Source organism: Thalassophryne amazonica, chromosome 4, assembly GCF_902500255.1.
Source record: "Thalassophryne amazonica chromosome 4, fThaAma1.1, whole genome shotgun sequence".
Lineage (NCBI taxonomy): Eukaryota > Metazoa > Chordata > Actinopteri > Batrachoidiformes > Batrachoididae > Thalassophryne > Thalassophryne amazonica.
The window spans coordinates 10,830,453-10,858,153 of NC_047106.1; the positions used below are offsets into that span (position 1 = coordinate 10,830,453).

At 41.0% G+C, this 27,701-nt stretch overlaps 1 protein-coding gene across 1 annotated transcript in view; it reads right to left on the bottom strand.

Moving 5' to 3' along the window:
- Window positions 1-13,690: 13,690 nt before the first annotated feature.
- sorl1 (sortilin-related receptor, L(DLR class) A repeats containing) overlaps window positions 13,691-27,701 on the bottom strand; it is a 206,867-nt gene continuing 192,856 nt past the window's right edge. The window contains 11 exon segments of the mRNA XM_034169065.1: window positions 13,691-14,156; window positions 14,378-14,398; window positions 14,401-14,481; window positions 14,484-14,588; window positions 15,565-15,757; window positions 23,214-23,320; window positions 25,303-25,477; window positions 25,633-25,797; window positions 27,074-27,193; window positions 27,286-27,434; window positions 27,437-27,472. Coding sequence (XP_034024956.1) covers window positions 14,089-14,156; window positions 14,378-14,398; window positions 14,401-14,481; window positions 14,484-14,588; window positions 15,565-15,757; window positions 23,214-23,320; window positions 25,303-25,477; window positions 25,633-25,797; window positions 27,074-27,193; window positions 27,286-27,434; window positions 27,437-27,472 — 1,220 coding nt within the window. The 3' untranslated portion in view covers window positions 13,691-14,088.

The window sequence follows — 27,701 nt, forward strand, 5'->3', positions numbered from 1 at the left end:
GAAGAAAATTTTTTGACCGAAAAAAAAAAAAAAAGTGCATAAAGAATTTTTTTTCCTCCCTGTACATTGCAATGTGGAGGGTTTAGCTCTTGGTGGAAGATTCTGTGCCCTCCATACTTGATGAAATGCAACAAAGTAAAACATTTGGGGCCTGATTTACTAAAGTTTTGTGTGTGAAAATGTGCACAAGCACAAAAAAAGGGGTGCATGCTGATTCACCAGTGGCAGAAACATTATGAAGAGCTGTTTAAGTGTATTAAAAGTCATGTGGTGTGGGTCAGATATGCTGAGTATTTAAAACCGGCAAGTAAGAAACTCAGTCTCCTCCTTGCTATTTGTTTTACTGGCTTCTTAGATTTTATTGGTTATTTTAGTGCCTATTATTAAAAACAAAGCTGGCAACCTGGATAATAACTGGTGTGCAGCTCCAGCCAGTATTTTATCCAGGGTCTGGGGAGGATTATACTGAACAGGCTGGAATCGTTTGTCTTGACCTCTGATAATCAGTTTGGCTTTAAAGCTAAACACGGCACAGATATCTGTATTTCTGCCTAAAGGCACAACTCCACAATTTTTTGTGTGTTTTACTGATGCCTTTAAAGCCTTTGATTTGATCGTGTAAATCATGACAAATTATTTTATAAGTTACACAAGAGGGGTTCCTAAGTCTGTAAACAGACTCCTGGTTTTCTGGTGTGCATGTCAGTCGATGTGTGTTAAATGGGGAAAGTCGTACACGTCTACTCCATTCAGTGTGTAATCAATGGAGTTAGGCAGAGAAGTATGTATTTTAGCTCCCTTTCTTTTTAATATTTATATGGATGATTTATGCAAACTGTTGAACAGCTGTAGAAGAGGCTGTAAGGTTGGTAACACCATCATCAATCACTTGATGTATGCAGATGATTTGGTGATTTATTTTGGTCTATATAGTGCTGGTCTTCAACTTTTTTAAGGGTGTACTCTCAATATGGCTCAGTGGTCTGCTCTGTGTCAACCTGATCCCATCAGATCTCAGATCTCAGTGTGGCATCTGGTTAGTACTTGGATGGGAGACCTCTTCGGAACACCAGCAGCTCTGTGTGTGTTTCTCCAGGTAAAACTGGAGTTGTATCAGGAAGGGCATCCGGCGTAATACCAATACAGATCGGGCTGTATCCGCTGTGGCAACCCCGAAATGACCACACACACACGCACACACACTCTCAATATGGCTAAGACTTTGACATTAAATCTAACTAGCGTGTTGTCTGTGGGGATCCATGGGCTCTAGCTTGGACAGTGTTTACAAAATAGGTACCTGACATTTTTCAAGGGTGGTAATAAATTATTATAAGTTTCCATAATGATTTGGAAAGGGGTGTGAGTACAAAATGTAATTACCAACGTCCATTGTTCACAGTTGTTACGTACTATCTGTAATTTCTCCAAAAATATTAGTCCTATCAAAGTTTCATTTTCAGTGTTTCTTCTTGACCAAAAAAAAAACAAAAAACAACACAAGCATACCAAACGGCAAATGCCAGCTCTCCCCGGTTTGCCCATGATCAAAGGTATACACACACACGTACGCGTACAAGTACACAGAGGGCACTTCGCTTTTAATATATAGATGATTTACTGCCGCATTATCCATCCATCCATCCATTTTATTCCGCTTTATCCGGAGTCGGGTCGCGGGGCCAGCAGCTCAAGCAAAGCCGCCCAGACCTCCCGATCCACACACACCTCCCCCAGCTCCTCTGGGGGAACCCCAAGGCGTTCCCAAGCCAGCCGAGAGATGTAGTCCCTCCAGCGTGTCCTGGGTCTTCCCCGGGGCCTCCTCCCAATGGATCATGCCCGGAACACCTCTCCAGCGAGGCATCCAGCGGGCATCCGGAAAAGATGCCCAATCCACCTCAACTGACTCCTTTCGACGTGGAGGAGCAGCGGCTCGACTCTGAGCTCCTCCCGAGTGACCGAGCTCCTCACCCTATCTCTAAGGGAGCGCCCAGCCACCCTGCGGAGGAAACTCATCTCGGCCACTTGTACTCGCGATCTTGTTCTTTCGGTCATGAGCCAAATCTCATGACCATAGGTGAGGATCGGAACATAGATCGATCGGTAAATCGAGAGCTTTGCCCCCTGCTCAGCTCTCTCTTCACCACGACGGTCCGATACAGCGACCGCATCACTGCAGATGCTGCACCGATCCGTCTATCGATCTCATGCTCCAATCGTCCCTCACTCGTGAACAAGACCCCGAGATTCTTAAACTCCTCCACTTGAGGCAAGGACACTCCACCAACCTGAAGAGGGCAAAGCACCTTTTTCCAGTCGAGAACCATGGCCTCGGATTTGGAGGTGCTGATTTTCATCCCGGATGCTTCACACTTGGCTGCAAACCGCCCCAGTGCACGCTGAAGGTCCTCATTTGACGACGACTGCCGCATTATTATTATTATTATTGCTATCATTATTATTATTGGGGAGGGTCATGAGGGCAGCAGAGAAGATTGGTAGGGCCAGGCTGCCAACCATTGGTGAACTGGCAGAACAGCTTGTCCAGGGCAAGAAGAATAATCAGGGACACGTCACATCCCTTTAACAATCTGTTTACCCCCGCCATCAGGTACACGGTACAGAATGCAATTATCAATGACAGAATCCTGGTCCAGAAGCACAGAGGCCGCCTCCCCGTCATGCACAGAATTTAAAAGTGCGACTCATGATCATTAGTGTCACTGATGTGTTTAAACAAATAAACATACACACACATCTTCACATCAGCATGGGATGATGCACAGCTGTCTGCGTGCGTTCCACAAGCAGAACACATCATATTATGAACCAGTTAGCTTAAATAGAATGGATGGAACAATAATTAAATGTCTCAAACAATATGACTTTTGTTTTTAAATTGCTCATCAACAAACACGTTCAGTGTTTGTGGATGTCATGTGTACAACATGTCATGTGTACAACCCTTGGCAAAAATTATGGAATCACCAGCCTCGGAGGATGTTCATTCAGTTGTTTAATTTTGTAGAAAAAAAGCAGATCACAGACATGACACAAAACTAAAGTCATTTCAAATGGCAACTTTCTGGCTTTAAGAAACACTATAAGAAATCAGGAAAAAAAATTGTGGCAGTCAGTAACGGTTACTTTTTTAGACCAAGCAGAGGGGGAAAAAATATGGAATCACTCAATTCTGAGGAAAAAATTATGGAATCATGAAAAACAAAAGAACGCTCCAACACATCACTAGTATTTTGTTGCACCACCTCTGGCTTTTATAACAGCTTGCAGTCTCTGAGGCATGGACTTAATGAGTGACAAACAGTACTCTTCATCAATCTGGCTCCAACTTTCTCTGATTGCTGTTGCCAGATCAGCTTTGCAGGTTGGAGCCTTGTCATGGACCATTTTCTTCAACTTCCCACCAAAGATTTTCAATTGGATTAAGATCCGGACTATTTGCAGGCCATGACATTGACCCTGTGTGTCTTTTTACAAGGAATGTTTTCACAGTTTTTGCTCTATGGCAAGATGCATTATCATCTTGAAAAAATGATTTCATCATCCCCAAACATCCTTTCAATTGATGGGATAAGAAAAGTGTCCAAAATATCAACATAAATTTGTGCATTTATTGATGATGTAATGACAGCCATCTCCCCAGTGCCTTTACCTCATCAATGACTGTGGAAATCTACATGTTCTCTTCAGGCAGTCATCTTTATAAATCTCATTGGAACGGCACCAAACAAAGTTCCAGCATCATCACCTTGCCCAATGCAGATTCCAGATTCATCACTGAATATGACTTTCATCCAGTCATCCACAGTCCATGATTGCTTTTCCTTAGCCCATTGTAACCTTGTTTTTTTCTGTTTAGGTGTTAATGATGGCTTTCGTTTAGCTTTTATGTATGTAAATCCCATTTCCTTTAGCCGGTTTCTTACAGTTCGGTCACAGACGTTGACTCCAGTTTCCTCCCATTTGTTCCTCATTTGTTTTGTTGTGCATTTTCGATTTTTGAGACATATTGCTTTAAGTTTTCTGTCTTGACGCTTTGATGTCTTCCTTGGTCTACCAGTATGTTTGCCTTTAACAACCTTCCCAGGTTGTTTGTATTTGGTCCAGAGTTTAGACACAGCTGACTTTTCTTTTGCAACATTGCGTGATGATTTACTCTCTTTTAAGAGTTTGATAATCCTCTCCTTTGTTTAATTGACATCTCTCGTGTTGGAGCCATGATTCATGTCAGTCCACTTGGTGCTACAGCTCTCCAAGGTGTGATCACTCCTTTTTAGATGCAGACTAACGAGCAGATCTGATTTGATGCAGGTGTTAGTTTTGGGGATGAAAATTTACAGGGTGATTCCATAATTTATTCCTCAGAATTGAGTGAGTCCATATTTTTTTTCCCTCTGCTTGGTCTAAAAAAGTAACCGTTACTGACTGCCACAATTTTTTTTCTTGATTTCTTATAGTGTTTCTTAAAGCCAGAAAGTTGCCATTTGAAATGACTTTAGTTTTGTGTCATGTCTGTGATCTGCTTTTTTTCTACAAAATTAATCCTCCGAGGCCTGTGATTCCATATTTTTTCCCAGGGGTTGTACCTGCAAGTAGCTTATTTAATTTTATTTTTCGCTTACAGCCATTAACGCACAAAATTCCTGTTTACAACCCCAATTCCAATGAAGTTGGGACATTGTGTAAAATGTAAATAAAAACAGAACACAATAATTTGCAAATCCTTTTCAACCTATATTCAATTGAATATACCACAAAGACAAGATATGTAATGTTCAAACTGATAAAATTTGTTTTTGTGCAAATATTTGCTCATTTTGAAATGGATGCCTGCAACACATTTCAAAAAAGTTGGGACAGGTGTTGTGTGGGCCGCCAGAAGAGGAGGTACTGCTGGCCCACCACCAGAGGGCGCCCTGCCTGAAGTGCGGGCTTCAGGCACGAGAGGGCGCTGCCGCCACGGACACAGCTGGGGGTGACAGCTGTCACTCATTATCTCCTGACAGCTGTCACCCATCCATACTTCATCATCTCACTCCATAAAACCCGGACGTCATAAACACCTCATTGCCAAGATATCGTCGACCCGTTAAGGTAACGTTCTCAGCCTTGATCTGTGTCATATTGACTTTGTTTAGTGAACTCGTTTTTGCAGCTGTTTTCCTGCGGAGTGTTATCTGGAGATTGGTGTGACCGGCGACAGCTTCGCCTTACTACCCCACCAGATAAGTGTTGAGACAGGAGCTGCACGAGTGTTAGAGGTGGAGGTGGACTCTCCATCGTTGTTGTTACTGGGTGTGCACACACCCCTATCTTATTGTCTCTGCTCCTTGCCAGCAGTACCAGATCCGACCTTCGAAGACGGTGGCCACCTGGGGACTCAGGACTTGGCGGCTCCAGTATTCTTCGGGTTCGGTAGCGGAGGAAATCGTGTGGTTCCGGTTCATCTCAGGACAGACGTCTTCTATCCTCGAGCCTGCCCACACGTCACCCTTGTAACTGACTGTGCAAAATTTCACATTCCTCTGTGTTGTGGTTGTGCTCATTCACAACAGTAAAGTGTTTATATTCGACTCTTTCATTGTCCGTTCATTTACGCCCCCTGTTGTGGGTCCGTGTCACTACACTTTCACAACAGGTGCAACAAAGACTGGGAAAGTTGATGAATGCTCAAAGAACACCTAATTGGAAACAGGTGAGTGTCATGATTGGGTATAAAAGGAGCATCCCCAAAAGGCTCAGCCATTCATAAGCAAAGATGGGGTGTGAACTTTGTGAACAACAGTGTGAAAAAATAGACCAACAGTTTAAGAACAATGTTTATCAACATTCAATTGCAAGGAATTTAGGGATTCCATCATCTACAGTCCATAATATAATCAGAAGATTCAGAGAATCTGGAGAATTTTCTACGCATAAGCGGCAAGGCTAAAAACCAACATTGAATGCCCGTGACCTTTGATCCTTCAGGCGGCACTGCATTAAAAACCAACATCATTGTGTAAAGGATCTTACCGCATGGACTCAGGAACACTTCAGACAACCATTGTCAGTTAACACAGTTCATCTCTACATCTACAAGTGCAAGTTAAACCTCTACCATGCAAAGTGAAAGCCAAACATCAACAACATCCAGAAACGCCGCCGCTTTCTCTGGGCCTGAGCTCATTTGAAATGGACAGACACAAAGTGGAAAAGTGTGCTGTGGTCTGATGAGTCCATATTTCAAATTGGTTTTGGAAATCATGGACATTGTGTCCTCCGGACAAAAAAGGAATCCAGATTGTTACCAGTGCAAAGTTCAAAAGGCAGCATCTGTGATGGTATGGGGGGGTGTTAGTGCCCATGGCATGGGCAACTTACACATCTGTGATGCACCATCAATGCTGAAAGGTACATCAAGGTTTTGGAGAAACACATGCTGCCATCCAAGCAACGTCTTTTTCAGGGACGTCCCTGCTTATTTTAGCAAGACAATGCCAAGCCACATTCTGCACATGTTACAACAGCGTGGCTTTAGTAAAAGAGTGCGGGTACTAGACTGACCTGCCTGCAGTCCAGACCTGTTGCCTGTTGAAAATGTGTGGCGCATTATGAAGCGCAAAATACGATAACGGAGACCCTGGACTGTTGAACAACTGAAGTCGTACATCAAGCAAGAATGGGAAAGAATTCCACCTACAAAGCTTCAACAATTAGTGTCCTCAGTTCCCAAACGCTTATTGAGTGTTGTTAGAAGGAAAGGTGATGTAACACAGTGGTAAACATACCACTGTCCCAGCTTTTTTGAAACGTGTTGCAGGCATCCATTTCAAAATGAGCAAATATTTGCACAAAAACAATAAAGTTTATCAGTTTGAATATTAAATATCTTGTCTTTGTGGTGTATTCAATTGAATATAGGTTGAAGAGGATTTGCAAATCATTGTATTCTGTTTTTATTTACATTTTACACATCGCAACTTCATTGGAAGTGGCGTTGTACATACTGTTTGCCGTCACCACTCGCCATCGATTAAGCAGTCAGTCTTCACAAAACACCCGCAAAAATGTCTCCAACAACAGTTTAATTTTCAGCAAGTTTATTTCAGTATGTTTTTTTTTTTTTAACACCTGACATTATTTCTCCAGAAAAAAAGTGTTTCCGGCCACCTCCAGTAAAAGCAAGCATGACACTACTATCTTCAGACGTGATCACACTCTGCACCAAACAACATTTTGAAGCAAGAGTCGACATTAAGACAAGTGAGGAGCAGAGAGTCACACACGAACTGATAATTAGACTCTGCACACGTGTGAAACCTGAATGAGGAACAGTGATCTGACAATATTAACCAAATGCCCTTTAATTCCCCTCAGTAAGACTCATCCATGTGTGTGTGTGTGTGTGTGTGTGTGTGTGTGTGTGTGTGTGTTCACACCTTATAAACTCAATGTGGTCCAATAAGGCATTATGTGGCAAAAGACAAGTCAAACCTCCACAAAACAGCATCAATGCCAGAAAAATTTAAGGCCAAAACACAACAGCAATAATTCGCACAAAAAAAAAAAAAAAAAAAAAAAAGAAAAAATTCACGGGAAAGTGTTGAAGAAACCTTAACTGTCAGCTGCGGCACCATTTGGTGGTGTGGAAAATGACAAAAAATAAAAAAATAATTAAAAGAGCGTCGATGATAAGATGAAGCCACTGTTAAATCAAGAATAAAGTCGATTTACTTTGAGGAAAAAAAAGGCAAAGTCATTGGGGTTAACGGTCAAAATTTAGACCCCCCCCCCCCCCCCCCCCAAAAGGTTGCCACTGGGTTACACGCCAAAATTTCTATTTTGCTTTTTTCAAATGGCGAGGTCATCGGGGTTAAAGATCAAAAATTGGATTTATTTATTTATTTCATTTTGTTTCTTGTCCCCTCCAACCCCAAAAAGTCAAAATCATTGTGGTTAATGGTTAACTTTTATTATTGTTTATTTGCTTTTTTCCTAAAGGTCATGGTCGTTGGGTTAAACATCAAAATGTTGATTTTTCTTTGTACTTTTTTAAAAAGTCAAGGTCATCGGGTTAAAGGTCTAAATTTAGATCTTCCTTTTTATTTTCTGCTTTTTTCAAAAGGGTGAAATCACTGGGGCTAAATTCTGATCATTATTTTTTCTTTCCCCACTCAGCACATATGGAGGTCGGTTCTGGAACTGCGTTGCAAAGATCAAATTTATAAAAAGTCAATCATTACATCGAGGTCATTGGGGTCAATGGTCAAACAGTAAGTTTTTCACTCCAATTTGTACTAAAATTTTGATTATTTTTTACCTTGTTTTTTCCTCCCTTAAAATCTTTGTGACTTAATTCCGGAGATCTCTGGGCTTTGTCTTTTCCAAGAAGGCTGTACAAACTGCTGTGTACTTTGTCAGACTGCCTGTTACTTTTCTTTCTTCCTTTCTTTTATTAAACCAGACTCATTTTGTGATGTCTTCAACAGAAAAACGATAAAACCTCAACAAAAAATGAAAAAAGGTTCACAATGATGAGAAAAATCTCAAACAAGTCCACCATGGTCCTTTTTCTTTGGACAAAGTTTTGTCTCTCCCACGAATGTGGGACATCGCATTACATGTCCATGTCTACCCCACTAGATCCACCAGGGGGCGTAAGAACACTGGCTGAAGTATGCAGCGTATTTAAGACTTGGTAAAACAAGAGATGATGACTGAAAACATATAGGCTGACAGATGTTTGTGTGGTTTTGGGGAATTGGGCCATGAATTATTATAGGAGGGGTTTTTATTTTCTTTTTTAAAAGTTTAACTAGATTTCGGTGAGTGTGCATTAACTTCACAGGTGACGATAGCATCATGGACTGGGACAACATTTCAAAAATATATACAGATTTTAAAAAATACATTCATGATTACATTTTTACAAACAAAAAACAACAGCATCAATCCCAAAGGCTCAAACCAAGAGACAAACAAAACAAAACAAAACACATGCAACAGTGAGTACCTGTACACGAGACACCATGGTCTCAGATTATCTCCAAACAATCAACTGGTTCTGATCAATGAATCTTTAGCTAAAGCTGACAGTGAGCACAAAATGAGAATTAAAGCCAAATTTGAGAGGAAAAAAAAACCCAACACCAAAAATTTTTAGCTTTTGAGGAAAAACCTGAAAAAGAATTTCATTAAAAATAATCATGTCAGAATTTTAGTCAACATTATGAGAAGTACAAATTTGATGGGCACTAATGAGTAAATTCTTAAATTTAAGTTACCACAAAAATTCTGTTTTGCATGATGCAGACGTGCACGTGTGTGCATGTGATTCCTCCCATCTGAAAGCTGACGGTTTTAAACTCAGTTTTATTTTTTATCTTCTCACCTTCACGGTTGTGAATAACTGTTACTGTCATTAGAGTATTTTTAATATAGTTTTAGATAATTAATCATTTAGAATCTATTAGAATGTTAGTTTTTTCACATTTTGTCAGAACCAAAGCCAACTAGAAATTGTTTTTGCTCAACAAACTGAAAATCTTAAGATATTCAGTTTCTTTTAACAAATCAATTTATAAATACCAAATTTAGGCCATTGGAATTCTGTTTTACATTGTTTAAAATGGTTAAAACATGGTTTAAACAGTTTATAGGTGTAATATAAAAACTTTTAAAATCAGCTTTATACTATTTAATTCTGTTTCCTACATGCACTTTTCTTTAACAGATTTAAAAGATTTTTAAGAGGTATAATGATAGTTTAAGCAGATTTTTTTTTAATGGGGGAAAAAATGATAACGTCTAAGGAGGTTGGACAGGTTTTTTTTATGTGTCTTATTTGACACTTTCTGATTTTTGTTTCTGAAATTTTCATTTTGTCAAGACAAAATTTTCCAATTTCCTTTAATGTGGAACTCTGATTAAAGTATCGCTTAGCAAAATCATACAAATCCCAAATATAAGACAGAATATTTAGATTTTTATTTTGACAATATGCCGTCTTCTACGTTTCCAATTTTTTTTTACATGAGTATTTTCTCAAAACATCTTATTTTATTTTTTTCTTCCTCTGATTGGCTCTAATTGTCATTAAGGTCAGGCTTCCTCTTCAGCAGTGTTCTGGCAGTGCTGCTGAAGCCGTGCTGACGACGACGACGTTATGATGACGACGATGATGATGGTGTCCGGTCTGACACAGTTCCCTGAGAACCACAAACACACCTCCTCTACAGCTACAGTGATAAAGCTGCAAACTATAATCTGTGATTTATAAATGTAAAATCCACATTTTTTCACAGAGTGATGTGCAGCATTATGAGGACAAAAGAAAACACATTATTTACACATCGAACACTCCCATAATCTCACCATCAAACAGGAATAATCTGGAAAACGTCTCGTTACATGAGGAAAATAAAAGTGGGTCTATGAGGACGTGACGCGCACTGATCACATGACTTCATTGCATTTCCAAATTAGTGATCATTAGTAGAGACACACAATTCAGATTCTGTTGTACATATTGTGAATTAGTGGTTCCCAAACTGAGGGTCCAACCCCCCTTGGGGGTCAACATGATGAATCTGAGGGATCCAAATTAAATTAATCCAACGATATAGTGTTTCAGTGTTATACAAAGAAAAAAAGAAAGTTAAATATAATCTTGGTCCCGTTTCCTGACTTTAGTACTAACTGAATCTTTACATTATTGTGGAAAAGACAGATTTTGTGTGTGATATCTCTATCTGGTGTCTGTGCAACTAATTGTGAAACTCGTTTGTCGGCCATTTACAGCAGCACCTCAATGCATCAGGAAAACATTTTTATGGCGCGTCTCTGCAGCTTCTAGTGAAAAACAAATACATGAGATTGTTTTGATTGACTGTCACTGTGGTGTCACTGCCATCCTCAATGTAGCACATGTGCACACCACAGCTTGTACTGTTTAATTTAATTTTTTTTTTAATTGAGGATTTATTTCATTCATTTAAAAGAAAAACAGAAAAGCAAAATTAACAAAACATTACAAACCACTGAACGAAAAGGAGCAGTTTGGAAGAACAAGTCTTATATATTCTGCCCCCTTTTTACAATACAATCTTGCAAAGCATCATCAATCGACATCATTGCATTTCTATGACTTTGTCACATGCCACCGACTTCTTTCCTAATTTTAACCATTATTTAAAAGACTACATCCCTAATAGATTACATTTTAAACTTCAAACATTCTAAACATTATTAACAGATTACATTTTTGGCTTTGTCACAGCCCACTGACTTATTTCATAGTTTCATACTTACGAAATACATCAAGTTTAACACGTTTTAAAATAATTTAAGCGACCTTGATTCTTTGATTTCTTTGTTGAGGTTGTTCCATAATTTTACACCATTCACTGCAATACTCCGTTCCTTTATCTTGGTTCTGAATCTTGGTTTTTTAAAGACTTCTATGCCCTTCAAATTATAACTACTTACTCTTTTTTCAAACATATTTTGAATGTTTATTGGTAAGGTATTGTTATTCGCTTGGTACATTATTTGTAGTAATTTCAAATCAACTAAATCATGAAACTTAAGTACCCTATACTTAATGAACAATGGATTAGATGGATCTCTAAATAGACTGTTGCCAATCACTTTTAAAGCTCTTTTCTGCAAAATAAATAAAGGTTGTGTATAAGTTGTACATGTTGATCCCCAGATTTCTACACAATAAGTCAAATATGGAACAATCAATGAATTGTACAATGTTAATCCATAACTATTTAATGAATATTTAACTTTATGCAAAACAGCAATGGCTTTCGCTATCTTTCCTTTTATGTAATTTATGTGTGACTTCCATGTAAAATCTTCATCAATCATAACTCCTAAAAATTTCGTTTCTTTTACCCTTTGAATGTCCATTCCATCTATTTTTAATGACACATCATTTTTTTAACTCTGTCATTAAACAATATGAAATTTGTTTTATTAAGATTAAGTGACAATCTGTTTATATCAAACCAATATGTCACTTTTTCCAACTCTGTATTTATCACTTGTGCTACTTCCTGTATATCTGATCCAGAGTAAAATAATGTTGTATCATCAGCAAATAAAATGCTACCAAGTACATTAGATATATTCACAAAATCACTGATATACAAAATAAACAGTTTGGGTCCAAGTACCGACCCTTGTGGTACTCCACACATAATATTACACAATTCTGATTTACTATTATTTATCTGAACAAACTGTTTTCTATTTTCTAAGTAGCTTTTTACCCACTGATGTGGGTAAAAACCTCTTATTCCATATTGTTGTAACTTGTGAAGCAATCTTGAATGATCGATAACATCAAAAGCTTAAAATAAAAACACTTACCATATAATCCTTATTATCTATTGCTGTTGATATTTTCTCTGTTAATTCCATAATTGCCAATTGTTACTTAACTTGAGGACTTAAATTAAATAAAATAACAAAATAAACTAATAAATGTGCCTTGAACAACTTACTGGATGTTATCTGATGGAGTCCGACAAAAGAAATTCTCAGAGGAACACAAATGGAAAAGTCAACAGTTGATTTACGCAGGAAGTGTTCAGCTTGTGGTGTGTACCACAAAGACTGTTAAATTCCAAAAATAAGCAAAATGGACAAATAAATGTGGTGATGATGGACAGCATATTGCATATTATATAATGCAGTCTGAACAAAAGAAATCATCAAATAAACACTGATTGCTGGGACCACAACACTGGAAACACTACAACAAAAATATGAGTCCATCTGTTTATTTAGTCAGCTCTTTAATTTGTGATTTTTGTCCATGCTTGTAGTGTAATTTTATTATTGGAGTTTATTTTGTTTAATGCTGTGATTCCCATGAAAGCCTGATATAGTTTATCATTATTATTAATAATAAAAGGGTGATTTCTCAGTAAATAAGACGCAGTCCCTCCCAAGCTAGTTAAATAATTTGAGTTATACTCCAGAAAATATAGTATTGATTTTTGGGTCAAACATTAAAATGGCTGATCTTAAACATATAGTCAGCTGTACAAACAAATTATACCCACCAGGGGGCAGATTAGAGCAGAATCAGGGAACTTTTTAAGTTTTTGAGCTCACACAAGGCGGTATTACAGTTTCATCAAAACACTGTCATTTTCGTTTTGTCCTTGTTCTTTGTGCCGGCCTCACGCCTGATAAAAGATCTCACTGATATGCCACATTAACTCACAGCTTAAACTATAAACTGTAGCTCAACAAGCAGGGCACTCGTTAATCAACAGTTTGCTTTAAGAGCATCTTAAGTTACGATGCTTTTGGAAAGCAGCTCAAGTTTAAGAAGGATCTTTGAGATGGATTTCACAATCTTTGCATTAAGATGCTGTCAGGAAACGGGACCCGGTTCATAACCCACAGACATGCAAACGGTAAAGAGGAGTCACAGGGGCACACGGCTCAGATTTAAGGGGTCACACGCCAACCAGGTTGGGAACCAGGGCTGTAAATGATACATGATCGCCAAGCCACTCGACCAAAGTATGTAAAAATTACTGCTTGGATATTTTCTGTTTGCGCATACTGTATATACCATATGACTATATAGTAGCATTTTTTTTAAGTTTGTATAAGTGTGCATGTGTTTTTTGTATTCTATATTCCAGACTCTGGATGCTTATTTTGGCTTTCAGCAGTAAACCGCTCCTGTGGACAGTGAGTTTGTATTACAAATAGGGTCGTCGCTCAACAAACTCAAACCTTTCACAGTATTCTTCAGTTCCTCACAGTCCGTTACGACCCCATGTACACTCCCACACACACATATAGATTTAACAATATAAAAAATAAGTTATTGCGCATCCAAAAAAGTGCATTGTATATTTAAAAATATCTCTTTCTCTTTACACTTTTCTTCATGTTTTCTGCTGGCCACACGGTTTGTCACAACTGATTTGGGTGATAGTGACTTTTTCGGTGGGGTGTCACCTCTTTTAGTGCTCCCTCCATCGGGTGGCACCAATGATGGGGATTTCCAGGGTTAAGAGAGATTGAGGGTAGAACAGGATGGATGTCTTGCTACGCGATGACCATGGGGACGTCATCGGAGAAGCCACTGATCATGGGGGCGTCTTCATCATCATCACCTGAAAAGGAAGGTGCACATTTAGTTATTTTTAGTATGAATGTTCTCTGTATTTGCTGAGATGATGTCCATTCATTTCTTCACATTGTTTGACGGTTTTTGAAGTATGTCTGTTTTTCAGGATTCACAATGCACTGTTGGCAAAGAGCCCACTTAATGTGATGCTCTTGTGTTTTCATTTTCATTATTTGTGTTCTTGTGTGGAATTCTGAAGTGTCTCACCCAGTTCATCCCCAGACGAGAGATGGCGGAGCCCAGCCTGGAGTTGTAATGGGAGTTGGCGAAAGCGGTGAAATTGTTCTGGAGGCGGCGATGCCGGAGATAAGCACCACCAACCCGCCACACAGTGCAAGCAGCAGCAGGAAGAGGACTGGAACTACCACAGCCGCCATGTCCTTCGACTCACCATCACCACGGGACGGATCACTGGACCCTGAACAGAATGAGAAGAAAGAGAAATCTCACAGCTGACAAATAGACATTTAAGGCTGCAAAATTCTGGAATTTTCAAAGCTGGAAAGTTTCCATTGGAATTAATAAGAATAAACTGGAATTTTGGAAAATTGCAGGTTAGCCTGTTATAGAAAACTTAAATATTGTTGGGGATCACACACCCAAGTTAAGTTTATTGCACAATCACATGTCTGAACTCTCACTGCAAACACTCTTGACTATGGTTCACTTTGATCCCGACTGAAACCACCTGTTTGAGCCAATTTTGTTTTACATAACTGAAAAGTGCCCAGGTCCAGACCAAATGAGGTATGTGTGAAAGCACCCTGAAAAAATTTATTGGGGAATCACACACCTGAGTTAAGTTTATTGCATAATCACATGATTATCTGAACTTGAGTTCTAAGGACGCAAACTTTGAACAACTTTTTCTTTGACAAAATTGGGTCAATGCATAAACACAATTAGCACACAGTTAACTGACACCAAATAAATGCTAGCAAATGTAAATAGTCTTTGGCATGTACTCCTGTGTTTCATTATTCTCTGGCCTTTGGGTTCACATCCTTTCTCCCTCGCTCTCGATCTGGTCCCTGGCTCCCTCTGCTGTTTTCCCTAATGAGTGACAATAACCTGCCTCCTTCCTATAACTGGTCCAAAAGTCCAAACTCTCACTGCAAACACTCTTGACTATGGTTGAGTTTGATCCGGACTAAAATCACCTGTTTAGGTCCTTCGGTCCTGAATGTGGTCTAAAGCAACTTTTCAAACATGCAATATTGTTTTGCATCAAACTGAAAAGTCCCAAGATCCAGCCCAAATGAGGCATATGTGAAAGCACCCTGAAAAAAAAATAAATAAAATCTGCTGCAAGCATACAGGTGTTGGACCATCCTAACTGTCCTCTCCCACAATCGACGAACACCACAGAGGGTGTCTGAATTGGAGTGCCATACCTGCACCCTGCTGGTTGTAGAGCAGCAGTGCAGCCTCTCCACACAGCTGACCATTCAGCAGGCAGCATGCCTGCACTGAGAAGGTGTAGTTGTGTCCCGCCAGCAGGCTGCTGATGCGGAAGTAGGTCTCTGTGGTGTTTCCCAGGTAGGAGGTCTGGTTGGTCACGCTGTCATACACGTGCACATCATACCCCTGCAAAAAGCACAATGACAAAGTGAATCCAGGACAGTAAAACCGCTTCTTCATCAATCCAGTTCGGCTTTAAAAATGTGATATCAGGTTTATACATATGTGACATCAGGTTTATATGTCTGTGATATCAGGTTTATACATCAGGTTAATATGTCTGTGATATCAGGTTTATATTTCAGGTTTATATGTCTGCGATATCAGGTTTCTATGTCTGTGATGTCAGGTTTATATATCAGGTTAATATGTCTGTGATATCAGGTTTATATATCAGGTTAATATGTCTGTGATATCAGGTTTATATGTCTGTGATGTCAGGTTTATATATCAGGTTAATATGTCTGTGATATCAGGTTTATATATCAGGTTAATATGTCTGTGATTATCAGGTTTATATTTCAGGTTATACGTCTGTGATATCAGGTTTGTATGTCTGTGATGTCAGGTTCATATATCAGGTTAATATGTCTATGATTTCAGGTTAATATGTCTGTGATATTAGGTTTATATGTGTGTAATATCAGGTTTATATGTCTGTGATGTCAGGTTTATGTCTGTGATATCAGGTTTATGTCTGTGATATCAGGTTTATATGTCAGGTTTATGTGGTTTATATGTCAGGTTTATGTTTGTGATATCAGGTTTATAGATCATGTTTATATGTCTGTGATATCAAGTTTATACACTCAACAAAAATATAAATGCAACACTTTTGGTTTTGCTCCCATTTTGTATGAGATGAACTCAAAGATCTAAAACTTTTGCCACATACACAATATCGCCATTTCCCTCAAATATTGTTCACAAACCAGTCTAATTCTGTGATAGTGAGCACTTCTCCTTTGCTGAGATAATCCATCCCACCTCACAGGTGTGCCATATCAAGATGCTGATTAGACACCATGATTAGTGCACAGGTGTGCCTTAGACTGCCCACAATAAAAGGCCACTCTGAATGGTGCAGTTTTATCACACAGCACAATGCCACAGATGTCGCAGGATTTGAGGGAGCGTGCAATTGGCATGCTGACAGCAGGAATGTCAACCAGAGCTGTTGCTCGTGTATTGAATGTTCATTTCTCTACCATAAGCCGTCTCCAAAGGCGTTTCACAGAATTTGGCAGTACATCCAACCAGCCTCACAACCGCAGACCACGTGTAACCACAACAGCCCAGGACCTCCACATCCAGCATGTTCACCTCCAAGATCATCTGAGACCAGCCACTCGGACAGCTGCTGAAACAATCGGTTTCCATAACCAAAGAATTTCTGCACAAACTGCCAGAAACCGTCTCAGGGAAGCTCATCTGCATGCTCGTTGTCCTCATCGGGGTCTCGACCTGACTCCAGTTCGTCGTCGTAACCGACTTGAGTGGGCAAATGCTCACATTCGCTGGCGTTTGGCACGTTGGAGAGGTGTTCTCTTCACGGATGAATCCCGGTTCACACTGTCCAGGGCAGATGGCAGACATCGTGTGTGGCGTCGTGTGGGTGAGCGGTTTTCTGATGTCAATGTTGTGGATCGAGTGGCCCATGGTGGCGGTGGGGTTATGGTATGGGCAGGCGTCTGTTATGGATGAAGAACACAGGTGCGTTTTATTGATGGCATTTTGAATGCACAGAGATACCGTGACGAGATCCTGAGGCCCATTGTTGTGCCATACATCCAAGAACATCACCTCATGTTGCAGCAGGATAATGCACGACCCCATGTTGCAAGGATCTGTACACAATTCTTGGAAGCTGAAAATGTCCCAGTTCTTGCATGGCCGGCATACTCACCGGACATGTCACCCATTGAGCATGTTTGGGATGCTCTGGACCGGCGTATACGACAACGTGTACCAGTTCCTGCCAATATCCAGCAACTTCGCACAGCCATTGAAGAGGAGTGGACCAACATTCCACAGGCCACAATTGACAACCTGATCAACTCTATGCGAAGGAGATGTGTTGCACTGCATGAGGCAAATGGTGGTCACACCAGATACTGACTGGTATCCCCCCCAATAAAACAAAACTGCACCTTTCAGAGTGGCCTTTTATTGTGGACAGTCTAAGGCACACCTGTGAGGTGGGATGGATTATCTCAGCAAAGGAGAAGTGCTCACTATCACAGATTTAGACTGGTTTGTGAACAATATTTGAGGGAAATGGTGATATTGTGTATGTGGAAAAAGTTTTAGATCTTTGAGTTCATCTCATACAAAATGGGAGCAAAACCAAAAGTGTTGCGTTTATATTTTTGTTGAGTATATATCAGGTTTATATGTTTGTGATATCAGGTTTACATATCAGGTTTACGAGGTCGGACCTTTTTATTTTTTTTAAAAACCATATGGATTTGAATCACGTGTGATTGCATCAGACAAGCTTGAACCTTCGTGTGCATCTGTGAGTTTTTTCACTCCTGTCGGTTGCGTCATTCGCCTGTGAGCAGGCTTTGTGTGAGCACTGGTCCACCCCTCTCGTCGGATTTTTATTGCGAATAAATGTCTGAAGAATTTGGAGCTTTGCTGCATCAATTTGTTTCCAGAAACTGTTAGAGACCTCCAGGTGGACACCGTTCGGAAAATTAATATGGCCTTCAGGGACGATTTTATGGGGATTATACAGATTAAGGAGTGTTACTGCCGCTTTAAGGACGGCCCAGAACTGCGGTGCGCTCCCAGTGCCAATCGACATGCTCAAACAACCAGATCATTTCCAACGTGAAGGCTTTGTTGATCCGGGACCTCGTCTGACTTTCACAAAAAGGCAGGAGACGTGGACATCAGCACTTTTTCGGCACATTCCACTGTTACAGGAGTTTTTTTCATGGAAAGAAAAGCGGAGGGACGCGCCACGGAGCCGTTCATTACGCGGCACAAAATCACCTCCATGTTGGTCTCACAGGACGGCTTTCAGGTGGATTTCAGATGGATTCCGGTTGCTTTTCAGTCGTGTGATTATCCGATTGTGATTGTGCATGAGCTGGACATGCCCGAACATGTCCTGGAAGGCTTCATCACGGCGTTGCTTTGCACCATGCGGCTCCACCGCGACGCGCGGAACTCCGCCGCACGTCTGTCTTAATGTGCTGATGTCCACGTCTTTTCACATATCCTGTGCTAGTCAGACGACATACCGGATCAAGACAGAGCCCAGTTTAGAAATGAAAGGCACATGATCTGGTTGTTTGAGCATGTCGGGCCGTCCTTAAAGCGGCAGTAACACTCCATCTGTATAATCCCCATAAAATCGTCCCTGAAAGCCATATTAATTTTCCGAACGGTGTCCACCTGGAGGTCTCTCACAGTTTCTGGAAAAAAATTGATGCAGCAAAGCTCCAAATCATTCAGACATTTATTCGAAATAAAAAATAGACAAGAGGGGTGGACCACTGCTCACACAAAGCCTGCTCACAGGCGAATGGCTGATGCAATCACACGTGATTCAAATCCATATGGTTTGTGAAAAAAATAAAAAGGTCCGATACTTTTCTCACAGACCTCGTATATGTCAGTAATATCAGGTTTATATATCAGAGTCATATGTCTGTAATATTAGGTTTATATGTCTGTAACATTACATTTATAGATCAGGTTTAAATGTCAGTGAGGAGATTACAGGGACAGTCATCTGAGCAGGGTCCTATTTCTCTCGGGATTAGGTCCTGCTCGGACAGGAAAGATTCCAAAAAATTTAAAGGGGTTATATTATCCACTTTTGCAAAGCATAGCTGTGGATAAACAAATGTCTTAAAAACCAACATTTAAAGCTGTAGTCCCTTTCGTATTTTTTAACAATTTAATTGATGAAAATAATTTTCCTGAGCACACTTGTAAATTTGTTCATTACCATTCAAATAATTTCAATTTCAATTTATTTTCATTTATACAGCACCAAATCACAAAAGAGTTGCCTCAAGGTGCTTCACACAAGTAAGGTCTAACCTTACTAACCCTCAGAGCAGCAGTGGTAAGGAAAAACTCCCTCTGAGGAAGAAACCTCAAGCAGACCAGACTCAAAGGGGTGACCCTCTGCTTGGGCCATGCTACAGACATAAATTACAACACAATTCACAAAACAAATATACAGGAAAAGCTGTTGGTCCACACGACAGGAGGGTCTCCAGCACAAATAACACACCCATTTCTGGATGGAGCTGCACCTTAAACAGAGAGAAAAAACTGAATCAGGCATCAGAAAGACAACAAATACAGTATTATTTGTTAGCATTAAACAACAAGAAAAACAGGAAATACTAAGGTGATCGCCGGCCACTCGCCCTAAGCTTTACTGAAAGACCCAGAATTTATGTAAAGTTGAGGCAGCAGCACGCTTCCTAATAAAATTAATTAAATGAGTAAAAAGCGTAGTAGCCATACGAAAGAGAAAATAAGTGCGTCTTAAGTCTGGACTTGAAAATCCTGAATTCACAAATAATTCACAATCACATCCCAATATGATCAAAATTCCCCTTGTATGGAAATGATTGAGGATTTTGACCCAGGTAGATAAAAAAAATAAGAAAACAAAAAACAGACAAATGCCATGACACTTTCTGAGCAACATTATAAGTAGCAATAAATAGCAATTTCTTCATCTATTTTCACTGACTTGTGTAGGGATGGGTATCGAAAACCGGTTCCTGTTTAAGAATCGTTAAGAAATGGTTCGATCCACTGACATCAGTAGCTTTTTGCTTAACAATTCCCTTATTGGTCCTTCAATTGACATTACGCCAGAGTGGCTGGTATTTTTGAGGGTGTTTTTAATCAGGAAAAATGATAATTTCTCTACGTTAATTGCAGACCCGCTGCTTGAAGCTTGAATCAATGAATCAGTAATTCGACTCGCTGCCTCATTGGTCCTCTGCTTCGTTTTTTTTTTTTTTTTTTTTCAGATGTGGCAGGTCTGCAATTTCTTTATTAACCCCTCTCAAAGCAATTTAAAGATGTCAATCGTGAGTCGCTTTTGTGCAAATTAAAGTCATTAACTGGGACTCTTCTCTTGTTGCGAGCAAGAAATGAGAATCTTCCTCCGTTGCTGTTTTGTGGGACTAAGTGCACAGCTCCAAACGCTAAAGTTGGATAGAGTTTTGTCAGAATTAATGACTTCAAAGTGAACCCCCTGTTTAAATCAAATAACTTTCCAAATGTTGTACAGACAACAAACTACAACCGACCAAAACTGTTTGTTTTTTCCTCCCAAAATGAGACGTCCTCCTGACATGCAGCGCAGGCTGCTGCAAGAGCTCAGCTTGGAGGTATGGAGTTACATTTGTGCCATTAATGTCTGAAAGGAAATGCTTTTGATAAAAACTACAGATTTTGTTTATTTCTATTTATGTCCAGAGATCAAGGATCCAGTGACCAATTCCATATTTATTTATTCTAAGACTCAATAAAATGTTGTTGACATAGAAAACTTGTAAAGCCTACTTTTAGTACACAGAAAATTGTAAGTTATTGATAAGGGAATCGATAAAGAATCGGATCGATAAACGAAATCAATAATGGCACTGATATTGATAAAAGCTAATAAATACCCATCCCTAGACATGTGGGACTGTGAGGATATTCAATATGAAAATCAGCTTCAAAGTAAATTTGCACAACATTTTTCAGTTATATGTGATTTTAAACAGGGGTGGTCCTGGAGGCGGGCCGACCGAGCAGCCGCCCGGGGTGGCATTGCCGGGGGGAGGCGGCACGACCGTGCGGAAAAAAAAAAACGGGGTGGGGTGGGGTTGTCCTACCGGGGCGGAGTTCGTGGTTGCGTTATGTTACGGCAGAGCGGCGCCCCCACCTTTCTGTCCCATGGCGGCTTTCCTCTCACTCATTCCTGCAGCTTCACAGTGCTATAAACAGTAGCGAAGCAAAGACTGCAGCGAAACAAGACGAGTCATTGGATAAATACTGGGCTTTGTCCCGCCCATCGGACGCTCAGCGTGTCTGGGGGTCTATGGGGCAGTGGGCTGGCCTCGGCTGGCCCGGACGCTCAGCTTCTGCATGATGATTGGATGATCTGTCTGAGTCTGAATCTCTTTTTGATATTCAGCGAAATGAGCGAATCAGCGATCTTTTGGTGTAAACATCTGTGGGAGCATTTTCATTCTGTTCTGAGTTGAACCAGAGACTTTCCCAATCCTCTTCGCGGCATTTTCTTTGTTAAAAACAACTAGCGACAAATTGAGCTTCTATTTCTGGTGGGATCTTTTTTGTAGCTGCTTGTGTTTGGAGACTGACTTCTATCACTCTTTCTGACTTCTAGCGCAGTTTCTGTCCCTACCGAGCAGCGGGTGCTGCTGAGCTCCTCCACCGTCACAAAGTACTCACAGGCGGACACACTTCACACTAGCCTCGCGCCAGTCCCAGCTAGTGAGCTAGCTAGGTAGCAAGCTGCACATAATGGCAGACAATTTGAATGTTGTGGACCGGATTTTGGCGAAGCCATTTGATAGTCTTCCTTACGAAGAAGCCATGGCTGCTGTCATGGCTTCAGCTCTCAATGGTTTGCAGGCCAAAGATAAAGGAATAGCCCCCAGTGCAATGTTTGTGCATTGCTATGCACACAGACTGAATCTGGTTCTGTCTCAGGGGGCTAAATGCTTATCTGAGTGCAGAATATTTTTTGCATCATCTCTGGGTTTGCCACATTTTTCACACACACTTTTCACACTTTTCTTGAGTCTGCAGGCTGCTCAAGGTTGCCCAGAAATGCTCCTACTCGATGGAATTCACGGATAGTGAGCACTGGGGCAAACAATTATGATGCCCTCCTGCAAACGTTTGAGATGATCATTGCAGATAAGTCCATGGATGATGACACATTAGACTGTGCCAATTTCTTTGTTTGTTATTGCAGTAGTCATTAAAACAGGACATTTGTTCTTGAAAATAGCTGTTGTGAGTTCATTTGTGGGATTGTGGGTGTTCTGGACAAAGTTAGTGTTTTCATGGGTGGTGGGGCGGAGGTGGTGGCCACGTTAGTGTGTGCGGGGGGGGGGCACGCAGGGGGGTTTCGCCCGGGGAGTAAATCACTCTAGGACCGCCACTGATTTTAAAGAAGCCACAGTGTGCAAAACTGTTTCCAGTGAAACGTGAGATTTCACGTTGAAGTCCTTCTTGTAATCATGTAATCTCATTGTTATTGCACTTGTAATGACAATGACAATAAATCTCATCCATCCATCCATCATCCATCCATCCAAATCTCATCCATCCTTAAAGTGATTCATGTCTGTGGTTGATGATTTTGGGACTTTATCTGCTTGGGGGCTTTTTTTATTTTTTTACTTGAAAGACTTCAGTTGTGATTACGAGATAAATAAAAACCGGCTTTCCACAAAACTATTCCGGGGCACATCATGTCCATGTCTGCATGCTGGAGCCTGGACCCAGCATTAAAAGCAGCTCGTCACCAGTCAGACGCTTCACAGATCAAATATAAAGGTCACATCTTTATTCTCACTCGACTCTCGTTGAAGCCTTTTTCTCGGACGGCCAGACTCTTCCAGAACAGGAACACATGATCTTTCTCTGTTAAAATCTTCAGGGCCTCAGGAGCTGGAATCGGAACTGCAATGAAGGAAACAGATTTCATTCAACAGCTGTGACTGACGCTTGAAAAAAACTCATGTTTTAAAATCCAGTTTATTTTAACACACTGATGGCACTTTAAATGCGGGCATGAAGCTTAATTTTGAGATATTTGTCTGAACAATTGTTTTGTTTTTTTTGTAAGTAAATAAGTCCCTTCAGCTGCTCCCTCACTCACCGCAGCCCTCCTAGTTAAATATTTCAAGTTACAAGCCCTACTTCGTTACATGTAGCATGTTCATATTCTCTCCAGGCATCATGAGATAATCCAGATTACGACTTCACAATCATCAGTCCTTCTCACTTCTTATTTGCTGCTCAATGTTTCAAGCAAACCAGCGTCCCTGTAAAGCAATCTGATATGGAGCTTATACTCACAGACCTACCTCTCCATACAATTTCAATAAATAACACAAAACAAAACAAAGAAAAAAATTAACATTCAAAGTACTCCCTAACCTGTCCCATTTTCATGCAGTGACACTGCATTATACATGCATAGGTCATGTGCACTGTGCAAGTGTCGCTTCAGTAGTTCTGCACAAGTGGCCCCAAAATAGCACCGTTTTCTCAGTTGTCACTACTAATGGACTCTAACAGGGACCAACTCCAGAGACACTGCCTTGGTCAGGGGCAGAGACAGAAGAAGACCCTAAATACGCATGTTTTTGATTTTAGGAGGAAACTGGAGCACCTGGAGGAAATCCACACAGACATGGGGAGAACATGCAAACTCCACATTTCTTGAAGCAGTACAGGCAACAGTGCAAACAGTACAAACAGTGCCGCCATTACCGCAAATTTTTTTGTTTGTTTGTTTGTTTGTTTGTTTTTGGCCCTGAATTCTGTCCCAATTTCAAAATTGTGGACTCAGGCCTTTTTTTTCCTTTTACATTTTAGACAATTTGTACGTAATCACAGTTGTTACTTTTGTCTATTAATTTATATCCAATTGCATACAATTATAGCAGTCTGTTGTCAGTTACATACAATTCCTTTAATACAGTTTTTATATTTTATTTTTTAATTTCCTCTCACCATGTTTTAAACTCACTTTTCCAAAAAGATAAATTTCTCTGTTAAAGTCTCAAAACAGTCTTCGGTTGAAGAGCACTGCACACTTTTCATGGATTTCGTGTTGTGCAGGAGGACCAGATGGAGGCCTTTACTCAGAGAACAGTTGGTCCGAATTACTGCATACTGTCCACTTTAAGCTCATTTTACACAAGATTACCCCCAAATCTACACAATGATATTGAATCTTTTGTTGTTGTTGTGTTTTTTTTTAAATCACAATTTATCCCAACGTCACAAATGTGTTATTATTATTTTTTTTATTATTATTGTTTTTTTACTTGATTTAAAACTTTCCCGGTTGGTCACGTTGGACGTCTTTCACTATTACAACCCCTGGCAAAAATTATGGAATCACCGGCCTCGGAGGATGTTCATTCAGTTGTTTAATTTTGTAGAAAAAAAGCAGATCACAGGGTCAATGATTCCATATTTTTTTCCCTCTGCTTGGTCTAAAAAAGTAACCGTTACTGACTGCCACAATTTTTTTTCCTGATTTCTTATAGTGTTTCTTAAAGCCAGAAAGTTGCCGTTTGAAATGACTTTAGTTTTGTGTCATGTCTGTGATCTGCCAGGGGTTGTATGTGCTCAGAAATGTTCTCACTCTCCATAAAATAAGTGAAGCAGAGTGATGGTCCTGGGGATGAGGGTTTGAGAGCACGTTTGACTGAAAGAGCCAGAAAACAAAAGTAGTCAACAGCTTCAGTGAATGTCTGGAATCTTGAGTTTCAGAACAGTTTTGAACGTCTCTGTGCTTCAGGCTTCGCCTTCACGTCACAACAAGAAAAAAAAATAACTTCAGACCTACAAACACTCAGACAAATGAAGCATGAACCGAACACTGTGTGCTGTCTGTGAGAAGTGAAGCAGTGTTCGGTGTGTCGTACCGGTGCTCAGCGTGAAGGTGGCCTCTTTGCTCATGTTGCGCAGGCGCACAGAGACGCTGTATCGTCCTCCGGGCTCGAGTCCTCTCAGCAGGTACTCCACCGTGTTGTTCTGGGTGGTCAGCTTGTAGTCATGCTCAGACTTGCGGATCGTGTCCCGGACATGGATGGCGTATGTCTGCAGACACACAACAGCAACAAAACATCAAACAGCAGCGATGCATTCTGGGTATCACTGTGGGAGACGAATGGTGAGACTGAGCTGGAATCAAAAGCAATTAAATGTTGGTCTGGACTTTTGAGTGACAAAGGGACACTATGAGGGTTTTGTACCAGAGGGGACTCGGGGGCGTCGTAGGGCGGCTGCCATTTCAACACGGCCTGCGTCTTGTCCACTCGCACGCGATGGAGGTTCCTGGGTGGCAGGCGCTCGTTGGGGATCATTTTCACCACAGCGTAATCGGAGGGAGGACCCTGGTACGGTCTGATGGCACGAACCTGAAGACAAAGCGTGAAATGAATAAACAGGCAGCATATTTCCATCAAATCTCAACTTTCAACTGATTTTCACTCGAGATGATCCTCAGTCCAACGTTTAACGCCGGATGCCCTTCCTGACGCAACTCCACATTCCATGAAGAATGGGCAGGGGTGGTGTTTGAACTGGGAACCTTCCATACTGGAAACAAATGCACTAACTCCTTGGCCACCACCCCTGCCAAACTCGACTGTCTAGATGAAGTAAAAATCGTAACTACAGCACGTTGTTATTCCACCACAATGTTCTGGGATACAGAACAAGTTTCAGTTTCAACAACAAAGGAGACGTCCTACACAGGAGGCCCACTGGTGCCGGTGCTTATCCCAGAATCTGTAGCGGATAAAAGTGTAGAAATCCCACTGGATAGAACCCCAGCCCACCACAGGTTACTTCCACAGCCGAGGCTGGTACCCATTTCCAGCTGAAACAATACAGAAGAAGCATCTCCCCTCTACCCTCTCTACTTTTAAGATTAAGCTTAAAACTTCCTTTTTGCTAAAGCTTATAGTTAGGGCTGGATCAGGTGACCCTGAACCATCCCTTAGTTATGCTGCTATAGACTTAGACTGCTGGGGGGTTCCCATGATGCACTGAGTGTTTCTTTCTCTTTTTGCTCTGTATGCACCACTCTGCATTTAATCATTAGTGATTGATCTCTGCTCCCCTCCACAGCATGTCTTTTTCCTGGTTCTCTCCCTCAGCCCCAACCAGTCCCAGCAGAAGACTGCCCCTCCCTGAGCCTGGTTCTGCTGGAGGTTTCTTCCTGTTAAAAGGGAGTTTTTCCTTCCCACTGTCACCAAGTGCTTGCTCACAGGGGGTCGTTTTAACCGTTGGGGTTTTTCCGTAATTATTGTATGGCCTTGCCTTACAATATAAAGCGCCTTGGGGCAACTGTTTGTTGTGATTTGGCGCTATATAAATAAAATTGATTGATTGATTAATTGATCTTGTCCAATGACACACAGAGAGACAGGCAGCATAAGCCCAGGTCTACAAATTAGCAGTCCAACTCCTGTCCCACTCATCTACCTGATCTAAGTAGGAATGTAGTCGTCATACATTTGAGTAACGATTAAGAACGGGTCACTGCACCAGGTCATCCTGCTTCCTTCAGGTGCACATGTGGGAGGAGCTTAACAGAGCTCCTGGCTTAATGTGGTGTGCGTGTTTATTTCACTACTAAAATATTAAAACTAGAAATTAAAAAAAAAGAAAAAGACACCAGAGACTCACCAGGAAGAGAAACTGTTCATCGCTGTCCACTGTGACGGTCAGGCTGAGCGAGGAGGTGCTGACGAGGCGAGGACTGTGGTACAGCTCCAGGAAGGAGGTGGCATAAAACACACCATAGACCTGCACACAAACGCATCATATAGTCACACCGCTGACTGGTAAGAGCTCCTGGTCCTGGTTTTTGGACCTGTTGAGTGTTTTGCGTGCTGCACCTGTGCAGACTGGCTGACGTTCCAGCTGCACTCGACAGCGGTCTGGTTGAGGGCTCGGGCTTTAAGTGCGGGTCGGTCCGGCTGGGTACCAGAGGTCTGGTGGTGGGACAGGGCGGTGGGACTGTCTCCAATATTGGTGTGAGCCCAACGGCCACCTCATAAAGTGTCCCAGCTGTCAGGTTTGTAACTGTAAAAACATGAAACAACACACCCGTGAGTGACGACGAGTGGTTCTGGTCTGAAATAAAAGTGATGCTTAAAGGGTTTCTGGTGTTCTATACACATCAAAGGACCAAATTAAATAACGGTTAGCGTGTTTTAGCTCCAGCTGCTAAAGAAAGAAGGGGTTTGGAACACATTGAGCAGATGTGACGAGAGGCAAAGACACTCGGCTCAGCCGCTGTCACTCAAATCAA